Raw genomic sequence first — 20,672 nt, forward strand, 5'->3', positions numbered from 1 at the left:
AAGATATCAGTACGATGTTTGAAGGGGACCATAGAGCCACCCAGGTACCCCAAGAGCTAATTTTCTTAATATTCAGAAAGTTCTTATAAGTCAGGGTGCCTGGATGGCTCAGTAGGTTAAGCATCTGACTTTGGCTCAGGTCATGATCTCGGGATCCTGGGATCAAGCCCTACGTTGGGCTCTCCCCACTTATTGGGGAGTTGGTTTGTCCCTCTGCCCCTCCCCCCACTAGTGCTCTCTCACATACACACTGTCTCTCTCTCAAATAAATAGTCTCTAAAAAAAAAGTTCTTAAAAATCAATAAGATCCGGGGTGCCTGCCTGGCTCGTTTGGAGGAGTGTGTATGTAACTCTTGATCTCGGGGTTGTGAGTTTGAGCCCCACGTTGGGTGTAGAGATTACTTAAAAGTAAAATCTTTTGGGGCACCTGGGTGGCTCAGTTGGTTAAATGTCTGCCTTCCGCTCAGGTCATGATCTCAGGGTCCTGGGATCGAGCCCCACATCAGGCTCCCTGCTCAGTGGGGAGTCTGCTTCTCCCTCTCCCTTGGCCTGTCTACCCCTGCTTGTTTTCTCTCTCTCTCTGAAATAAATAAATAAAATCTTTGAAAAAAAATAAAAATAAAATCTTTCAAAAAAAAAAGTCAATAAGATCCTAATAGAAAGGTGGTCATGGACATAAACAGTGTACATAAAAAGATAATATAGGTGACTTTTAACGTATGAAAGTATATGTAACCTTTCATACCAAAAGAAATACAAATTGAAACTATTGTGATAGCCTGTTTTTCATTTATCGGATGTTCAAACATCAAAAGTTTGATTATATACTATGTGGAAGAGAGTGGCAGTTTTTATCAGAATGAACAACAGTACTAGTTCTAGGCATAAATCCTATAAGCATATTTATATATATGCATTACAGGGTATGTATAATGAAAATGTTGCATCACTGTTTATAGTAGCAAAAGAATAGGAACATACTAAATGTTTATTAATAGGAACTGGTTAAATAAATCCTGGTATTCCTGAAAGTAGGATATTCTGCAATTGTTAAAGTGAGGTAGATCTGTATGTCCTCATTGGGAATAGTCTTCTGATACATTGTGAAATAAAAAACATCAAGCTGTAGAGCAGTAGGTATAAATAGAATTCTGTTGTTTATTGTGATGTACTTGTGTGTATATATATATGTACCTATGAATTCTTTTTTTTTTTTTAAAGATTTTATTTATTTGACAGAGAGCAACCACAAGTAAGGGGGAGAAGCAGAGGGAGTGGGAGAAGCAGACTCCTGGCTGAGCAGGGAGCATGACAAGGGGCTCAATCCCAGGACCCCGGGATCATGACCTGAGCTGAAGGCAGATGCTTAACTGACTGAGCCACCCAGGCACCCCGTACCTATGCATTCTTGTGCAGTCTATGCTTATGTGTACCTTTGGGAAGTAGAAATAGGATTTAGGGGTGGGAGGGAGACTTTCTTTTAATCTATGCCCTTTGTAGCATGTAAACTCTTAAGACTACTACATTCTGCATTAAAGTGATAGTTGAGGATTTAGTATGTATTTTTTTCTTTGCTCATGAAACATTAATTTAAAAATCAATACAATTAACATAGTTTTTCTGTTCATATTTTTCTCTTTTTTGTATAAACATGGAAATACTGTATTTTTTCTATTAGTCTCTTTCTTTGGAAGAATGTGTAAGAAGATCAGTTTCCTTTTCTTAAGATATTTAAAGCATTCTGGACCTATTTCTTTCCTTTTGGCAAATGAGATGAATGTTTAGATCCAAAGGACTTAGATTCCTGAGAAGTAGTATCAAAAATACGTAACTACAAGTGCTCTGGTTTTCAGTGCAAGCAATAGAGTGATCACTCATTCTTTGCTTATCAAAATTTTAAGTAATTTTCTGAGTTTTGTTAGTTGCCAATTAAAGTACAGTTTTGCTTTATGTTTCATAGTCTTATTTGGATGATTTTTTTTTCTCTCTAATTTAATGTAAACTTTTGTTTAAATCATTTATCTTTCCTAATAGTTACTGGCAGTTCCTGTGGAAAAGTCTGTTAAGCTATATAGAAGAGAAACATGGAATAATCAACATGATCTTTCAGATAATTTCATCTCTCAGGTACGTTTTGTAAGTGAAACTTTCATTAGGCTAACAGGAATATTTCACACATACTTTGCCTAAATACAGTTGTAGTTAAGTATTGTTGGACATGGAGAACAACCTCAAATTTTGTGCATGTGTCCACCTTTTGCCCCTCAGCCTTTCTTCATTTAGCCAGTAACTGGACAGTAGATAGGTCTTTGCTAGGTCCTTTGTGAACTCTCTCCTTGTGAAATTTGATAAGACAGTCTCTTAATTTATAAGAAGTCAAATTTAACCCTAACATAGTATTAGAACATGTTATTTTCACATTATCAGTAATTCATTAGCCTTTATTGTTAAGTGAGTTTCATTGAGACTTATGATCATAGACTCTGGAATTTTAGAGCAGGAAATGTTCTATATTCTCTCTCTCTTCTTCTCTTAAACATTTCCATTTGGCTCTCAAGAGGCCCAGTAGGTCAGCAGTGGCTTAATATGATTCACTTCACTTAGTATGGTTCTCTTCATCTTGATAGTGACAGCTGAGAGGATACTTTTTATGATTTCTCTTCTAGGATAATAACAGTTTTTAGATTTTGCTTTTAAAATTGTGCCAGTATAATTTTCTCATGGTAAACAAAGTAATAGCGGCTAGTGATAGTTAAATATTACTGAAAAAGAAAGTTAAAAAATAAGCAAACTGTCTTGCCATTTATGAATCAATTTAATTAGAAGTTACACAGAATATGAGTTGTAAAAATTTGAATTTGGTAATAAAATAAGTGTTTAGTTTCAAATTGTGCAAATTGTTATTTATTAATTGTTTTTCCTCATAGGCCCTAAATGTAGTAACCTGGTCTCCCTGTGGGCAATATTTAGCTGCAGGGAGTATTAATGGTTTAATTATAGTTTGGAATGTGGAAACCAAAGATTGCATGGAAAGGTATGATTCAACATATCTTTTGTCTTTTTTTTTTTTTTTTCCAACTAATCTCTATACCCAATGTGGGGCTTAAACTCATGACCCTGAGATCAAGAGTTGGATGCTCTACTGACTGAGCCAGCCAGGCACCGCCTTTTATCTTTTTTTTTTTTCTTATTTCTATTAGATTTTTGCTTATTATGAAATATTTCAAATTTTTGCAAGTATTAGATTGTCAGAATACAGAGTTATTAGTTTGTCAGAAGTCATTTAACCTTTTCTAACTAAAATTTACCTAAAGAAATGTATAGTTTATATACTTTTGGTAGTGTTTTAAGAACTCACTTTTTAATTTTTAGGGTGAAACATGAGAAAGGTTATGCAATTTGTGGCTTGGCATGGCATCCTACTTGTGGTCGAATAGCTTATACTGATGCAGAAGGAAATCTAGGGCTCCTGGAGAATGTTTGTGAACCCAGTGGAAAGACATCAAGCAGTAAGGTAATAAGTAATAGATGGTGAAATAGTTTCTTCAAAGTCTTTTGTGGTCATATGGGTTTGGAAAACACCACAAAATACATTACTTTCTTAGAAAATTATAATTCATGTTATTATATTAGATGTTCAGTAATGATTTATCACAAAGAAAACTGTTTAAACTTGTTTAACCTAATGTTTCCTAAATATATTTTACTGAGAAGCTTTTCCCCTCCATATAATGCCTATTAATATTCCTTGGCTTTATAAAGAATACCATTATGAAATACTATTTTAGTATCCTGGTGTTCTGGAGATTGTTATTTAAATAAATATAGATAAAAATTAGAGTTAATAACTATAACTTAGTTTAGCCTATAAACCTTTTCTGCTCTGCATTAGTTTTAATTCTTAGAGCTACCCTTACATGTCTTAATGCTTAGCCATCTGGCCTTACTGAGCTTCTTTAAACAGGCCACCTTGTTTTATACAACTCCTTGTTTTTGTTTGTTATTCTTCCTGCCTGGCAAATATACCCAGTCATATTTTAAGTCTTGGTTTAGGGTTCCAGTTAAAGATCATTCACTTAACATACCCATTTATGTTTACTCAGATACTGATACCTGGAACCCCTGGAAAATAGAAGCATGATGAGACACTTAAGTTTAGCTTCTCAAAAAGTCGAAAAATTGACTCCTGAGACTGCAGTTGGGGGAAAGCGGAGATGCAATTCAGCCTGCCTGACTGAATCCCCCAATGATTCAGAATTTGGTAGCACTAGGCACTTCTAAAAGTGGGGTTGTAAACAGGAGAATTGGTTTAATAAACAAGTAGATATCTGTAGTCTCAACATTAGTGTGCACAGCTAGGTAACTGCTTTCCCTCACTGCCATGTATATTCTGGCAGAATGCTGGAGATTTGTCCTCTAGAAAAGTACAACAGAGAAGGTGTCTGGTTGGTACACTAAGTACAGTTGAGCAGCATTGGGTGGAAGAGGAATACTGTACTGAAAAGGATTAAATGAAAATGTATATACTTGGATGTTAAAATTCCCAGCTTATTTTTCATACTTGGCTCCTACAGCATTGTCAGCCAGTCTTAGGCTTTTCAGGCAAGAGATTGGAAGAATCGTCTTTGGGGAATCTGTCCAAGAAAAAAAGACCTAAAGAGAGAGAAGATTCTTAACTCCAGGGAAAAAATTTATAAAAGGAAGGGAAAGTGATCACAATATACCACATTTATAAAATGAGGATAGGAATAATGTCTATCACCTAGAGTTTTATTGTGAGAATTACATGAATTATATATAGAATTAGAACAGTCTCTAGCACAACACTTTATAAGTTATTATTTTTATTCAACCGTGAGTACCATTTACATGGTCATAATAATCTATTCTGTATATTGATCCAACCAAAATGAGAATATATCTATATTGGGAGGATTGGTGTAGGGGAATAGTGTACATACGTACAAGAGAGTAGGGGTGGTTGAAAATTACACCAAATCCTCATGTTTCCTAATATACAGAAGTTAATAGGATCAGTTTAATAGATAATGATTAAAACTGAAAAACCAAAAAAATAGCACTAGAATATTATTTAAAACTATGGAGGAAGGTATCAAAAGAATCATCTAAAAGAATAGAAAAGTAAGTTGGAGGCTCTGCAGGAGGACTGTTTTCATTTTTATAATGAACCTTGTAATTGACTAAATTATATGCATGTGTAACATTATAAAAACAGAAAGTAAATTGAGAAACAGTTTTTAGTTCAAAGGTCACCTCTTATAAAACCTTAACCCTTATATCCAGAATTGCCCACTCTTCTTTTTGCTTTTATTCTTCACAGTACATATTTCTGTCATAACACCTCTAACACTTTATGGACCTCATCATAAGTATAAGGCAAAAATCCTCATTTTTTATTATTTATTTATTTGTTTTGTTTTTTTGCTTTTTATTTATTTTTTTTTTTTTAAAGATTTTATTTATTCATTTATTTGAGAGAGAGAGAGAGCACATGAGAGGGGGGAAGGTCAGAGGGAGAAGCAGACTCCCTGCTGAGCAGGGAGCCTGATGCGGAACTCGATCCCGGGACTCCAGGATCATGACCTGAGCCGAAGGCAGTCGCTTAACCAACTGAGCCACCCAGGCACCCTTTATTATTTATTTTTAAGATTTTATTTATTCATTGAGACACAGAGATACAGAGAGAGAGCATGAGCAGGGGGAGAGGCAGAGGGAGAGGGAGAGGCAGCTCCCTGCTGAGCCAGGAGCCCAATGTGGGGCTCCATCCCAGGACCCTGGGATCATGACCTGAGCCGAAGGCAGATGCTTAACCATCTGAGCCACCTAGGCGTCCCCAAAAATCCTCACTTTTTTAATAAGAAAATCCAAAAAAAGTTTTTAACAAAGTGAGTACATAAACTTTTAGGACTATAGATAAAATAGTTAAATATAAAGAAAAAGTTAAATATTTTTGTAGAGCATTTAGTTCTTAATTATTCCTTTCAAATCATGTTTAAATACAGGAGTTTAGAAGCATATTTTTCCTGTTTTCTCATTTCATTAAACATTAGTTTTCTAGAACACAATTTTATGTACTTCCATCTAAAAGATTTGTGATAAAGTCCTTTTGAATCTGTTAATGGCGCTCTCATTAGAATTTTATACCAAATTATAAGTTTCCATTGGCTTAACATTTGTACAGTTTTCATTTATCCTATAGGAGTCAGTTGTGAACTCTACAGTGTATCTGCTTACTATTGACTTTTTTTTTTTTAAGATTTTATTTATTTGAGAGAGCAAGAGAGAGCGTGAGAGTATGAGCACGGTGCAGGGGGCAGAGGGAGAAGCAGACTCCCTGCTGAGTAGGGAGCCCGACGTGGGGCTTGATCCCAGGACCCTGGGTTCATGACCTGAGCTGAAGACAGATGCTCAACCGACTGAGCCACCCACTATTCACTTTTTAAAATGATCTCACTGGCTGGCTGAGTCAGTAGAGCATGCATCTCTTGATCTCAGGGTTATGAGTTCGAGGCCCACGTTGGGCATGGAGATTACCCAACAAATATAGTAATGTGATCTCAAAAACTGTTTACAGTGATATCTGGGATCTACAATGGTAGATTCTACATCTACAATGTTCATATTCCTAGGAGTCAGGGATTAATGTTGAATTTCCTTGCCTCCTTTGTCTGTTGGTTCTTTCCATTTACTTTTATAAGCATCCTAAAAAAAAAAAAAAGCCCATAAAAAAGCTTGCTTTAAATGAGATCATTGAAAGCAAACATATCCTACCTAAGCAAATAAAGTAAATTTAAAATAAAAGTAAATGAGAGAATATCTTATAATAAGAGATTTTATAGGGACTTTAGGTGACTTCTCTGGAGAATGACTTTTGAGGAGTAAAATCTTGCCTTGTATTTGGGGTATATATAGTATTTCTTTACGTATCTGTCCTACACTCCTGTCCCATCCATAGACTATAAGGCACTTAAAGTAAGGACTAGGTCTCACATAAATATATAATCCTCGTTAAGTACATTTATTAATTATTCTTGTTAGGGCATTTGCTTACTTTGTAGAATGTATAGGTGCATATTACAGAATTGCCTTTTGAGTAATTGAGTTTATCTAAATAGTTCACTAATACTTTGTAATTTATGTTAATTTGTTCAAGGTTTCTAGCAGAGTGGAAAAGGATTACAATGATCTTTTTGAGGGAGATGATACAAATAATGCTGGTGATTTTCTAAATGACAATGCAGTTGAGACCCCCTCTTTTTCAAAGAGGATTATAAATGATGAGGAAGAGGATGACGACCTCATGCTGGCCTCAGGTCATCCTAGACAGCGAAGTCACATCCTAGAAGATGATGAAAACTCAGTTGGTATGTATTGACTTTGTGGATCTGATTATCTGTCCTATTGATTGATCTTTTCAATTTTTTATTAAAAGTATTATTTGAAGTCATTATTAAATTTGTAGAATGTAGCTAACGCAGTGTGCATAGAGGGAAATGTATTAAATACATGTTAGAAAGGTTTCAAATCAATGATCTAAGCTTCTGCTTTAGCAAGATTAGAAAAGAAGAGGAGTGGGGCCTCGGTGGCTCAGTCGTTAAGCGCCTGCCTTCGGCTCAGGTCATGATCCCAGGGTCCTGGGATCAAGCCCCGCATTGGGCTCCCTGCTTGGCGGGAGGCCTGCTTCTCCCTCTCCCACTCCCCCTGCTGTGTTCCCTTTCTCACTGTGTCTTTCTCTGTCAAATAAATAAATGAAATCTTAAAAAAAAAAAAAAAAAAAAAAGGGAATTAACTCCAAACTAGCAGAAGGAAGAAAATAAAAAACAATTCAATGATATTGACAACCAAAAAATTGTAAAGAAAGTCAATGAGACCAAAAGCTAATTCTTTGAAAAGATGAGTAAAGTTGTTAAATCTCTATCCTGACTGACCAGAAAGAAAAAGAAGGCACAAATGACTAATATAAGTAATGAGAGGAGAGTCATCACCATAGATCCTATAGACCTATAATATCCAGTATGGTAGCCACTAGCCACCTGTGGCTATTGAGCACTTGAAATGTGGCTAGTTCAAAATGAGATGTGTTGTAAGTGTAAAATGCAACCAGATTTTGAAGACAGTATGAAAAGAATGCAAAATATTTTAGTCCTTTTTTACGTTGAGTACATGTTGAAATTATAGTATTTTAATATAAAATAATATTAAAATTAATTAGACCTGGGGTTTGTTTTTTTTACTATTTAAAATAAGGCTACTAGAAAATTTAAAATTATATATGTAACTCATTTCTGTAAGATAGCACTGCTATTAATAACAAAAGAATAAAGGAGAACGTTATGAACAACTTTGTGCCCGTAAATGTAACAACTTTGATAAAATGGACAAATTCTTTGAAAGATAACAAGCTACCAAGCTAACTCAAGAAATATGTAACGCGAATAGTTTAGTATCTGTTAAGGAAATAGGGATTACAATTAAAAAACCTTTAGGGGTGCCTGGGTGGCTCAGTTGTTAAGCGTCTGCCTTCGGCTCAGGTCATGATCCCAGGGTCTTAGGATCGAGGCCCACATCAGGCTCCCTGCTCGGCGGGAAGCCTGCTTCTCCCTCTCCCGCTCCCCCTGCTCGTGTTCCTTCTCTCGCTGTGTCTCTCTCTGTCAAATAAATAAATAAAATCTTTAAAAAAATAAATAAATAAAAATAAAAAACCTTTAAAGTGTCTATTGCAACAACTTGCATGCTAAAATAGCACATTTGAACATTATCAAGTAAAATGCCAAATACCATTTTATGGTGGTAAATTGTGCTACATTTATATCATATAGGGTTTTATAGGACAGAAGTCCTAAAATATTTGGTCTCAGGAGCTCATTACATTCTTAAAAACTTTTGAGGATCCCAAAGAAAATCATTTATGGAGTTATATTTATTGTTATTTACCATATTAGAAACTAAAACTGAGAAATTTAAAAAATATTTAACACACTCATTTATGTAAACATAAAAAACATTTCAAATGGAAAATTTTGTAAGATAAGTGGCATTATTTTATCCTTTTGCAAGTTTCTTTAGGGTCTGGCATAGAAGATGACTTGAATTCTCTCATGCCTCGGAATTCAGTCTACTGCCATATATGTTGTTTTTGCTTGACGTATGTGTAGAATATTTAGGTTCACATGAACATGTGGTTTGAAAGGGGAGTATTTTAACAGCCTGTTGAAATACTTGTAGATGTTCTTCTTTGCTACTGTAGCAAAAATTCAACTTACTTGCAATGTGGAATCCAGAAACTCCAGTGAACATTCCAGCTGTATTACGTTAAAATCCATTGGTCTGACTTAAACGGATCTTTTAATTTACCATGTTTGATTTTGCAATATATGCATTGGTAATTTGGAAAATACTGGTTCTCTGCAGGTCTGTGAGTCTTTTAATATTGACACATTATCCAGGGTTATATTTGTTAGTATCATCACCAATCTCATCAGAAGTTTTTAAATATTAGGAAGCAGTCAAGCTCATGGTGGCAGGTACAAGTTTTCTAATATTCTGATTTTTGCTTGAAAACTCAAATTTTATCATTGACAACAAATTTGTCAGTTACTTTTCTTAAATGATCAACTTCATTTATTTAAAGAAAATGTTTACCACATACCAAGGTCGGCATAGCCATAGTTTATCTGGCATTCTTTCAAGTAAAAATGATGTTCCATGAAAAAATCAACTAGTTCAGCTTACAACTCAATTGCACAAATGCTTTTTTTTGGGAGGGGGGCAGACATCACACTTTATGCACACTTCCCATTTTAGCACAGAGAACATTTTTTAAAAAATTTATGCGAGATCAAGATTCAACAGAATTAGTATTTTTACTGCAATTGAGTGGTGGTTAACTAACTGTATTAGTCGACTACTAATACAGATTGGTGCCACTACCCTAATTCATGTTACCACACCAACAGTTTTACCCTCCATTGTTTTTGCACCATCACTGTAAGTGTTAACATAATGGAAGAGGCAGATAGCATGTTAGTATTATTAAGTATGAATGGAAAAGGTTATTTAGATTGCATAATGCTTTCTTTTTTCAAGATCATTGGTATTGGGCGCCTGGGTGGCTCAGTTGGTTAGGCGATTGCCTTCGGCTCAGGTCATGATCCTGGAGTCCCGGGATCGAGTCCCGCGTCGGGCTCCCTGCTCAGTGGGGAGTCTGCTTCTCCCTCTGACCCTCCCCCCTCTCATGTGCTCTCTCTTTCTCTCTCTCAAATAAATTTAAAAAAAAAAAAAATCTAAAAAAAAAAAAGATCATTGGTATTTATGATTCTCTAATTATAATTCTTTATTTTCTAGATGTTACAATGTTAAAAACTGGTTCTAGTCTTCTCAGAGAGGAGGAGGAAGATGATCAGGCAGACAGCATTCATAATCTACCACTTGTAACATCCCAAAGGCCGTTTTATGATGGGCCAATGCCAACTCCCCGGCAGAAGCCATTCCAGTCAGGTTCTACGCCCATGCATCTCACACATAGGTTCATGGTAAGCCTTGGATCTACACTTAACTTTAAAATAGTTTTATCTGACTCTTTAACTTGTAAGTATTTTATCTCACTATAATTAATTTTGTTTGGTACAAAATATTTTTAAAAACCTTGATTAACTGGCCTGGAGCACTTTGGTTCATTATAATTTTGTGGTTGATTTATTTTATGGTTAACTTACAGTTTTAATCTTATTTCAACCTTATTATTGGAAATCATGTTAAATGAAATTCTGCTTTGCAAAGTGACATATAATGAACATAATGTGACTGTATATCTTGCAATATCTCTTGACTGTACTTCCAAACTTGATTTCTCATAGTTTTATTTAGAAGTTTATACTGATTTCAAAACACTAGTTAGAAGGTGTTTTTTGAAGGCACCTCCTAGTTTAATATATTAGAAGGTGATAAGTAGTATGGAAAACAAAGTATCTGCCTCTTTTCCCCACCCACCCCACTGGAATGTAAATTCCAGAAGAATAAGAAATGTTTCTGTTTTGTTTACTGATAGCACTTAGAAAAAGGTATGACACAGTAGGCATTAAGATTATATTTCCTAAATGGATGAATGAATATATTAGCTTTTTGTTTTGAGAACTAAAAGTTTAATATTTTTATTTATTGGTTATTTAAGGTTTTCCACTGAGGACCTTGCCTCTTGTCCTTTTTGAAAGGTATAGGCCTGGCATAAATTTGTATGTAAATATTAAAGGTGATGTTTTATTTTAATAAAACTTTTTATTGCTGTCCGTAATCATCAAGTAATAGGTCTTAATTTTTTATTGTCAGCTATTTTATTTATAGTTATTTGTAGTAGAGGAAAGGAAACACTAGGGCCTAGTGTGTGAGCCTGTAGTATATATGGGTGGAAGGTAAGTTTTCTAAACGGTATTGATTTATGTTGCCTTAAAATGTGTGTATTTTTTCCTACAGTATAAAGCAGTTAGTTGGAATAGGAAAATATCCTGTCATTTGTATCCATATTTATAAGTAAATAAATTTTTGAGATATTTCTTTTGTAGAATTTAATGGTTTGGTTGTTCAGAATTGTATTTTATTATGGCAGTCATGTAATTTTTCAAATATTAAATGAAATACTCCATTTGCTAGTAAATATTTATGTGCCTTCTTATGAAAAGAATAGATAGTAATTGTAGTTCTGATGTCACTACTCTTACTTGAAACTATTTAAAGGTAGATGAGCTGTGGTTGCTCCCATAACTTCAATTTTGATAGACTGAATTATATTTATTAATTTGTACTACTTTAGTTTACTGATTCTAGGACCTTTAATTTTTCTCAGACTTGTATTTAACCTTAATGTTTGTAGGTGTGGAACTCTGTTGGAATTATTCGCTGCTATAATGATGAACAAGACAATGCCATAGATGTGGAGTTCCATGATACCTCCATACACCATGCAACACACTTATCAAACAGTTTGAATTACACAGTAGCAGATCTTTCTTATGAAGCTGTTTTGTTGGCATGTGAAAGCACTGATGAACTCGCAAGGTAAATTCCAGATTATTAGGAAGAGTTTGTCACTGCTGAATTGTTAGATACAGAAGAGTTTCATACATAATACTTCAGAACATGTCTGTTTTTGCCTAATTGTCCTGTCCTTTACATTCTCTAATTACAAATTCAGATGACATGGGGCGTCTGGGTGACTCAGTCGGTTAAGCATCTGATTCTTGATCTCAGCTCAGGTCTTGATCTCAGGGTTGTGAGTTCAAGCCCTGCGTTGGAGGGGGGAGGAGTTGACGACACAATTCACAATTTGTAATTGCAAGAGAAATTAAAGAGTTAGATTAAACATTGTTACTCTGTTTCATTACTATTGTAAGATATATACATATAATCTACAGATGTATATAATATGGTATATTATATAATTATTATTATAATTATTTCCATATAATATTTAATATATATATTGTAAACAAAAAAGCAGTACAGGATTTTTAGGAAATAAAAACTCCCCCTGAATTCTACTCTCAGATGTAACCACTGTTAACAATTTGGTATGTATTCTTCTAGATTTCTTTTTGTATAAACCCCTGCCTCCTTTTTAAATTTACTTTATTAGTGTAATTCATGTACAATAAAATATACCTGTTTTAGGTATACGGTTTGATGAGTTTAACGAATGTGTGTGTATTCAGGTAACAACTATCACAATCAAAAAATTATTTTTTATTTTTTAAATTTTTTTCAAACATTTTTAAATTTAAATTCAATTAATTAACATAAAATATATTTTTGGTTTCAGAGGTACAGATCTGTGATTCATCAGTCTTATATAATACCCAGTGCTCATTACATCACATGCCGTCCTTAATGTCCATCACCCAGTTACCCTATCCCCCTACCCCCCCTACCCCTCCAGCAACCCTCAGTTTGTTTCCTATGATTAAGAGTCTCTTATGGTTTGTCTCCCTCTCTGGTTTCATCTTGTTTTATTTTTTCCTCTCTTCCCCTATGATCCTCCGTTTTGTTTCTTAAATTCCACATATCAGTGAAATCATATAATTGTTTTTCTCTGATTGACTTACTTCGCTTAGCATAATACACTTAAGTTCCATCCATGTCATTGCAGATAGCAAGATTTCATTTTTTGATGGCTGTGTAATATTCCATCGTGTGTGTGTGTGTGTGTGTGTGTACCACATATATATTTTTTAATTTATTTATTTGTCAGAGAGAGAGAGCACATGCAGGGGGAGCGGCAGGCAGAGGGAGAAGCAGGCTCCCCGCTGAGCAAGGAGCCCGATGCGGTACTCGATCCTAGGACCCTGGGATTGTGACCTGAGCCTAAGGCAGACGCTTAACCGACTGAGCCACCGAGGTGTCCCTATACCACATCTCCTTTATGCATTCATCTGCTGATGGACATTTGGGCCCTTTCCATAGTTTGGCTATTGTGGACATTGCTGCTATATTTTTAAGTAATCCCTACACCAATGTAGGGCTTGAACCCACCACCCCAAGACCAAGAGTCACACACTCTACTGACTGAGCCAGCCAGGTGCCCCTCAAAATACTTTTTATCACACAAAAATGTACCCTTGTATCCCTTTGCAGTTAATACCAGCCTTGGACAACTACTGACCTGGGTTTTTTTCTGTTTTTTTGTTTTTGGAGGTTTTTTTGTCACTATAGGTTAGAACTGAAACTTTTAAAAAAAGGGAGGGGGCAGAACAATATTTGGTAAGTAGATACATAGACAGAATTATGATGGAAAAGCAGTGAAATGCTGAATCTATCCATATTTTTTTAAGGAAGAAAAAATATTTTTATTCAGCTTTCAGTTATTTTAGCCAGATTGCCTTTTCCTGATCTCTTTTCTTCAGCTGATTTTAGTGCTTATATACTTGATTATAGATTTTACCAACTCCGAGGTGATTTGAAATTAATCCTGATTGGATACATTAGCTTCTTGCTGCTCAAAGTGTGGTCCACAAACTAGGGGCATGGGTCACCTGGAAGCTTGTTGAAAACAGAATCTCAGACCCCACCCCAGACCTAAATCAAAATCTGCATTTTAATGAGATCCACAGGTGATTGAGTATGCATTAGAGTCTGAAAAACACATTTTAACATTTTAATAGTTTCCTAATTTACACATTGTAAAATCCACTCAATACTTCATTATTGAATTAAATTAGTTCACTAAAATAAAACACTGTTGCCTCAGTGTCTCCAACTCAGAGTCTTACATAATTAGAACATTTGTTTCCATGTGCAATTTTGATTTCAGGTATCTATTTTCCTGGATATGTTATTTCACAGCTATATACAATGTTACTTTTCATTTTAAAATTGAATTTAGGGGTGCCTGGGTGGCTCAGTTGGTTAAGTGTTTGCCTTTGCCTCAGGTCATGATCCCAGGGTCCTGGGTTTGAGCCCCTCATCGGGCTCCCTGCTCAGCAGAGTCTGCTTCTCCCTCTCCCTTTGCTGCGCTCCCCCCCCACCGGCTCCTGCTCTTTCTCTCTCTCAAATAAATAAATAAATCTTTAAAAAAATAAAATAAAATTGAATTTAAAATTACTCTTCAGAAAATCAGTACTACCTCTGGTTCCAAATACTATAGTATCTGCATTCCCAAGCTTAACTTTAATAACTTACATGTATGTATCTATGCAAAGAAAAAAGACTGGAAACATATATCAAATTGTTAGCAGTGGTGGGATCTTGCTGGTGGGATTATGTGTGATTGTTTTTCCTTTTTTTCCTTTGTTTTCCTGTATTAAATTTTTTTGGCAGTGAAAGAACTCTTCTGTAACATTTTGATGCTTCTTCCCTTTTTAAAAATTTAGTTGTGATTTTTCTGCACATTTGCAACCTAGGATCATATTCTGCAGATTTTAGTCTGCCTGTTTTCACTAAACATTAAGTTATGAGCATTTTCCTGTTAGTGAAACATTAAGTTATGAGCATTTCCCTGTTAACATAACTGTTAATGGTTTTAATATAGTTCATTTTAAGGATATTTCATAATTACTTTCTCAAAGCTATTTTTGTACTATTTATGTTTAATAAAAAAATTAGCTATTTGGTTTTGTCACTGGGTATCATGATTAGTTTTATATATATAAAATATCAAGTATGAAAGTTTGATTGTTTCTGTCTTGTTTCTATTTTTAGCAAGCTTCACTGTCTGCACTTTAGTTCTTGGGATTCAAGCAAAGAGTGGATAGTAGACATGCCTCAGAATGAAGATATTGAAGCTATATGTCTTGGTCTGGGATGGGCAGCTGCTGCCACCAGTGCCATGCTCCTTCGATTGTTCACTATTGGAGGTGTTCAGAAAGAGCTCTTCAGTCTTCCTGGGCCTGTAGTATCAATGGCAGGACATGGAGAACAGCTTTTCATTGCTTATCATAGAGGTAGATTTTTTTTCTAGTCTTTTATAATTTTACCGGGACCTGAAGTAAAATGAAAATTACTTGAGTTTTTTTTCTCTTTCTGTTGTTTTGGGTTATATACCTGCTTTTGCATTCATTTTAGTATTTGAATCAGTGTCATCTTTGAATGTACAGAATTTTGTTGTATTCACTAAATGCAATGAAAATGAAAATATTTTATTTATAGGGAAACTGTTCTAGAAAGAATTCCAAGGTTAGTTACTTCCATGTCTAAATCTTAAAAGAGTTTTCAGAGTTTAAATGCCTCAAAAAATAAACTAACTTCTAGCGTGCAGGAGCAAGTCACCTTGAATATGACTTAAAAAGTCGCTGCTTCCTTTTCTTCACCTCGTATTCGGTCTTCAGTCCCCACCACTATGTTGTCAAGACTGATTTTATCAAGATTATTGACCTTCATCTCAGGGCCATGAGTTCAAATCCCATGTTGGGCCTAGAGCTTACTTTAAAAAAAAAAAAAGATTACTGATAATCTTGTTATGCTTATTTTTTTGGTCATTCCATTGGAAACACTTTCTATTTTTTAAAAATTTTATTTAAATTCAAGTTAACATAAAAACTGTAGTATTGGTTTCAGGAGTAGAATTTAGTGACTCATCACTTACATGTAACACCCACTGCTCATCACAACGAGTGCCCTCCTTAATAACCCATCATCCATCTAGCCCATCCCCCTGCCCACCTTCCCTCCAGCAACCCTGTTTGTTCTCTTAACTATAGAGTCTCTTATGGTTTGCCTCCCTCTCTGTTTTTATCTTATTTTATTTTTCCTTCCCTTCCCCTATGTTCATCTGTTGGGTTTCTTAAATGCCACATATGAGTGAAATCATATGATATTTATCTTTCTCTGACTGACTTATTTTGCTTAGCACAGTACACTCTAGTTCCATCTTTCTCTCTTTTTTTAAATTTTAATTCCAGCATATTTAAAATACAGTGTTATATTAGTTCCAGGTATACAATATAGTGATTCAACAACTCCATACATCACCCAGTGCTCATCACAACAGGTGCACTCCTTAATCCCTATCATCTATTTTACCCATCCCCCATCCAGCACTTTCCAGTGTGACATCACTCCGGATGTTTTTCTTACTGATAACTCCTTTAGCTGTTCTGCTTGCTGCACCTCCTATGCCAGCTTCTTAGCTGGAGTGCTCCAGGACTCTGTCATAGCCTCTCTTCTCTAGTACCCTCTCTAGATGAGGAGCTTCCAGTCTTTTGACTGTTAGCCCTAATAAGAAGTACGTTCTACATTGCTATTCTGTATATATCTGTAAATGTAACTGAAATAAAAGTCTCATGGACAGTATATACTCTTTGATTTCCGTTTTCTTTAAAGATCTTATTTATTTATGTATGTATTTATTTATTTATTTGACAGAGAGAGAGAGCCCAAGCGGGGAGCAGCAGGCAGAGGGAGAGAGAGAAGCAGGCTGAGCAAGGAGCCCGATGCGGGGCTGGATCCCAGGACCTAGGGATCCTAACCTGAGCCGAAGGCAGACGCTTAACTGACTTAGCCAGGCAGTCGCCCCTGATTTCGGTTTCCTTTAAACACTCTTTGTAACTTTAAATTGATTTCTTGACTCATAGCTCAAAAATGCAGTTTGAGAAACTACTCTGGGATATTTCCTTAAGGCCTGTGGCTTTATTTTTTTTTTTAAGGTTTTATTTATTTATTTGACAGAGAGCACAAGTAGGCAGAGTGGTAGACAGGGAGAGGGAGAAGCAGGCTCCCCATTGAGCAGTGAGCCTGATGTGGGGCTCGATCCCAGGACCTGGGGATCATGACTCAAGCTGAAGGCAGACACTCAACCAAGTGAGCCACCCAGGCACCCCAGGGCCTGTGGCTTTAAATATATCTGTGTGTACATGACTTATACATTAGTGTCACCAGCCCTACCCTCTCCTTGTATCTACAGACTTACATATCCAGTGGCCACTTCAAATCTCTTTGTACAATTTTGATACACATTTCAAACTTAACTTGGTCATAATAAAACCTTTGGGTTTTTGTTTTTGTTTTTTACCTTCCACCTTGCCTTTTACTTAGTTTTCCCCATCTGAGTAAATGGCATACTATTATATTAACCCAGCCACTCAAGGCAGAAACGAATCGTGGATTCTTCTCTTTCCCTCATCCCCCTACATCACCCTATCAGTGAAGTTGTATCACCGTGTCAGTTCCATCGAGTAAAACCATTCCAAACCGTCTTTTCATCTCCTCCACTAAAACCCCAGTCCAACCCAGATGTCTTCTCTTGAACTCTAGTAGCCCTGTAACTGGCTTGTTAGCTTCAGTCCTTGCCTTCCACAGTCCATTCTCCATATAGCAGCCTGAGTGATCTTTTAAAAACATAAATCTGAACACGTCCCTTTTCTGCTCAGATTCCTCTGATGACTTCCCATTGCTTTAGAATAAAAATCAAACTTTGTATCACAGCTAGGAACGTCCTACATGATCTGACCTTTGCCTGCCTCTTCAACTTTATCTTTTGCCACTTTTTCATATTATTCATTCTAGCCATACTAGCTTCTTTGTGTTCTTCAAATTTACCAAGCTTGTTCCTGTCTTAGGACCTTTTCATTAGCTGTTCCTTCTGCTTACTATATTATAGCTCTTTCCCCTAACTAGTTTGCAATTTATATCTCAGCTAAATTTCACTTTTTCAAAGAGGCCACCTCTGACTGTCCAGTCTAAAATAATCACTCAGCCTGACACTCTGTATCACATTATTATTTTAATTCTTTGATAATAGTTCACATTTTTTTTCTTTTTCAAAGTTAGTCTTCCCCTACCTGAATATAAATTTCATGAGGACATGTCTTCTTTACCATTGTAGCCCTAGTACCTGGCACATAGTAAGCTCTTTGTAAATACTTCTTGGGTGAATGAATTACCACTTAATACCACTTTATATAAATAGTCCCTGTAACGTAGTATTCTGCTTCTAATACCTGAATGGTACCTCAGACCAGGTGGGTTATCCATAAAAGGTAGTGTTAGTTAATATAAGAATTCATCACAAAATCAAGTCAATTCACAGAAGGTACTCTAGACTGCTTTATAGCTAAAATAGCCTTTGATACCTGATTTCTATTTATATATTCTCACTAGGTGCAGGATTTGATGGTGATCAGTGCCTTGGAGTTCAACTGCTAGAGCTGGGGAAAAAGAAAAAACAAATTTTACATGGTGAACCTCTTCCTCTTACGAGGAAATCCTACCTAGTGTGGGTTGGATTTTCAGCTGAAGGCAAGATAAACTCATTTATTTATATTAAAGACATTTTTTCAAGTAGAAATTGTTCCATTGTTTTATTCCTAATTGTTTTTTTAAGGCAAATTGTCTATATTGTATGTTTAAATTCCTTTATTATGTTGGCAGTGGGCAACGAATTGTTAGGCAAGGTAGCCATTGTTTTATGTATAAGATCTGTTGTTCGTGTGAATTCTGGTTAGAAAACATACAGAGAGAAATACATTTCTCTAAAAGTTTGTTATGGATAACAAGGAGGAGTTGGGAAACACAACAGTGACAAGGCCAAGAAAGCAAGAGGAAGAAGAGTACTAAAGACAAAGATCTTTAGATCATCACTGTGCATCAGGTTCTGATCATTTTTCCAAGTCTCTCTTAATTAGCGAAACTTCAGATTCAGGTTTAACTTTTTTTTTTTTTTTTACTGAAATTGTCTTTTACAAATACTGCTATATTCCAGCAGGTGGCATAGTTCTCACTGAAACTATCAGCTTTTTCTCTTGGATAAATTTTAGTCATATCACATGCAATTTTTTTTTTCTTTTATTCAGTTAGATCTTACTCTGTGTGGTTAATGAAGTTTTGTGGGAAATGATCTTTAATTATTCACCTTTTTGCTTTTGAATTGACAATTGAATCATTGGTATGTATTTTTTAAATAGGATTTATTTCACAAATATGTAGCTATTTCCCCCGAGTGATTTCTTTTTCATTTGCTGTGTAGGTACCCCCTGTTACACGGATTCAGAAGGCATTGTTCGAATGCTTAACAGAGGGCTTGGTAATACATGGACTCCCATATGTAACACAAGAGAACACTGCAAAGGAAAATCTGATCATTACTGGGTGGTTGGTATCCATGAAAATCCCCAGCAACTGAGGTAGGCTATTAGAAAGTGCTTAGTTGATTCTTTCTAAAAAGTACTTTGAAATTTTTTGTTTTGTACTCTTTTGTTTAAAGGTATTTAAAAATTTTTTTTGTCCTTTACCTTAGTTCATTTATTTGCTTTCCATATTCACTAGCTTAGAAATTTGTTTATATTCATTTTGAAGTTTTCAACATGACTTAGAACTTACTGAACAAAATAGAAATTAAGTTTATTGGTGTAACTGTAGTATTATTTCAGCCAGACAGGGAAGGGAGTTCTGGCTAAATGTGGCATTTCATCTTTTATTACAGCCTTTTATTTTAAACTATGATTTAGAATTGAATAATGTAGTGGCTTTTTGAGATTTTTAAAAGCCTCAGTAATTATAACCAGGGAGAGGGCTAATAGAAATTTAGTAGTTGACTGCAAGTGTAAAACTCAATCTGTATAGTCTCTATTCAATATTAAATATTTTCCTCTTTTTTGACACCTGATATCTTCTTGGTCTAAATAGTTGGCAGTGGTATTGTGTAGGTACTTGGTGAACAAAGAGGTCTCTGCTTTCATGGAGCTTTTAGACTGGGGAGACAGATAACAGAAATAAGTAAATGTTAATTACTACTTGGGATAAATGCCACAAATTAATCTTGAGTAGACCCATGATGGGGAATAACAGAAGGGCACATTCTAGGTAGCATGGTCACATAGGACTCTTAATAGAGATAGTATTAAAATGAGACCTAAAGCCAAGGAGTCTGTTGGGCAAAAATGGAGTGAAAAATGATCCATGCAGAATAGACAGCATGTATAAAGGTCCTCAGGTCAGAAAGAGCTAGGTATGTTTAAAGAATTGAAAGAATGTAAATGTGGCTAGCATACAAGAAGTGAGGGTTGATGGGAGGCCTAAGTCCATGATGATATCAGGAAGTTAGACACAGGCTGCATTATAGACCATATAGAGAAGTTAGTATTTCATTTGAAGTTGTATCATGAAGCCATTCTACAGTTTTATCTGGGGAATGATGTAATCTGATTTATACTATAAAAAGAAAAATACAT

General features: G+C 35.4%; 1 protein-coding gene across 3 annotated transcripts in view; it reads left to right on the plus strand.

Moving 5' to 3' along the window:
* The window catches only part of WDHD1 (WD repeat and HMG-box DNA binding protein 1), a 59,135-nt gene that overhangs the window by 20,203 nt on the left and 18,260 nt on the right, over positions 1-20,672 (plus strand). For all 3 annotated transcript variants that reach the window (XM_006736455.3, XM_081830480.1, XM_081830481.1), the window contains 9 exons: positions 2,035-2,127; positions 2,928-3,034; positions 3,373-3,514; positions 7,175-7,385; positions 10,366-10,553; positions 11,888-12,072; positions 15,208-15,449; positions 18,604-18,741; positions 19,469-19,625. In XM_006736455.3, coding sequence (XP_006736518.1) covers positions 2,035-2,127; positions 2,928-3,034; positions 3,373-3,514; positions 7,175-7,385; positions 10,366-10,553; positions 11,888-12,072; positions 15,208-15,449; positions 18,604-18,741; positions 19,469-19,625 — 1,463 coding nt within the window. The remainder of the gene's footprint in view (positions 1-2,034; positions 2,128-2,927; positions 3,035-3,372; positions 3,515-7,174; positions 7,386-10,365; positions 10,554-11,887; positions 12,073-15,207; positions 15,450-18,603; positions 18,742-19,468; positions 19,626-20,672) is intronic.

This window comes from Leptonychotes weddellii, chromosome 9 (assembly GCF_054177405.1).
Source record: "Leptonychotes weddellii isolate Sample4059 chromosome 9, ASM5417740v2, whole genome shotgun sequence".
NCBI classification, from domain to species: domain Eukaryota; kingdom Metazoa; phylum Chordata; class Mammalia; order Carnivora; family Phocidae; genus Leptonychotes; species Leptonychotes weddellii.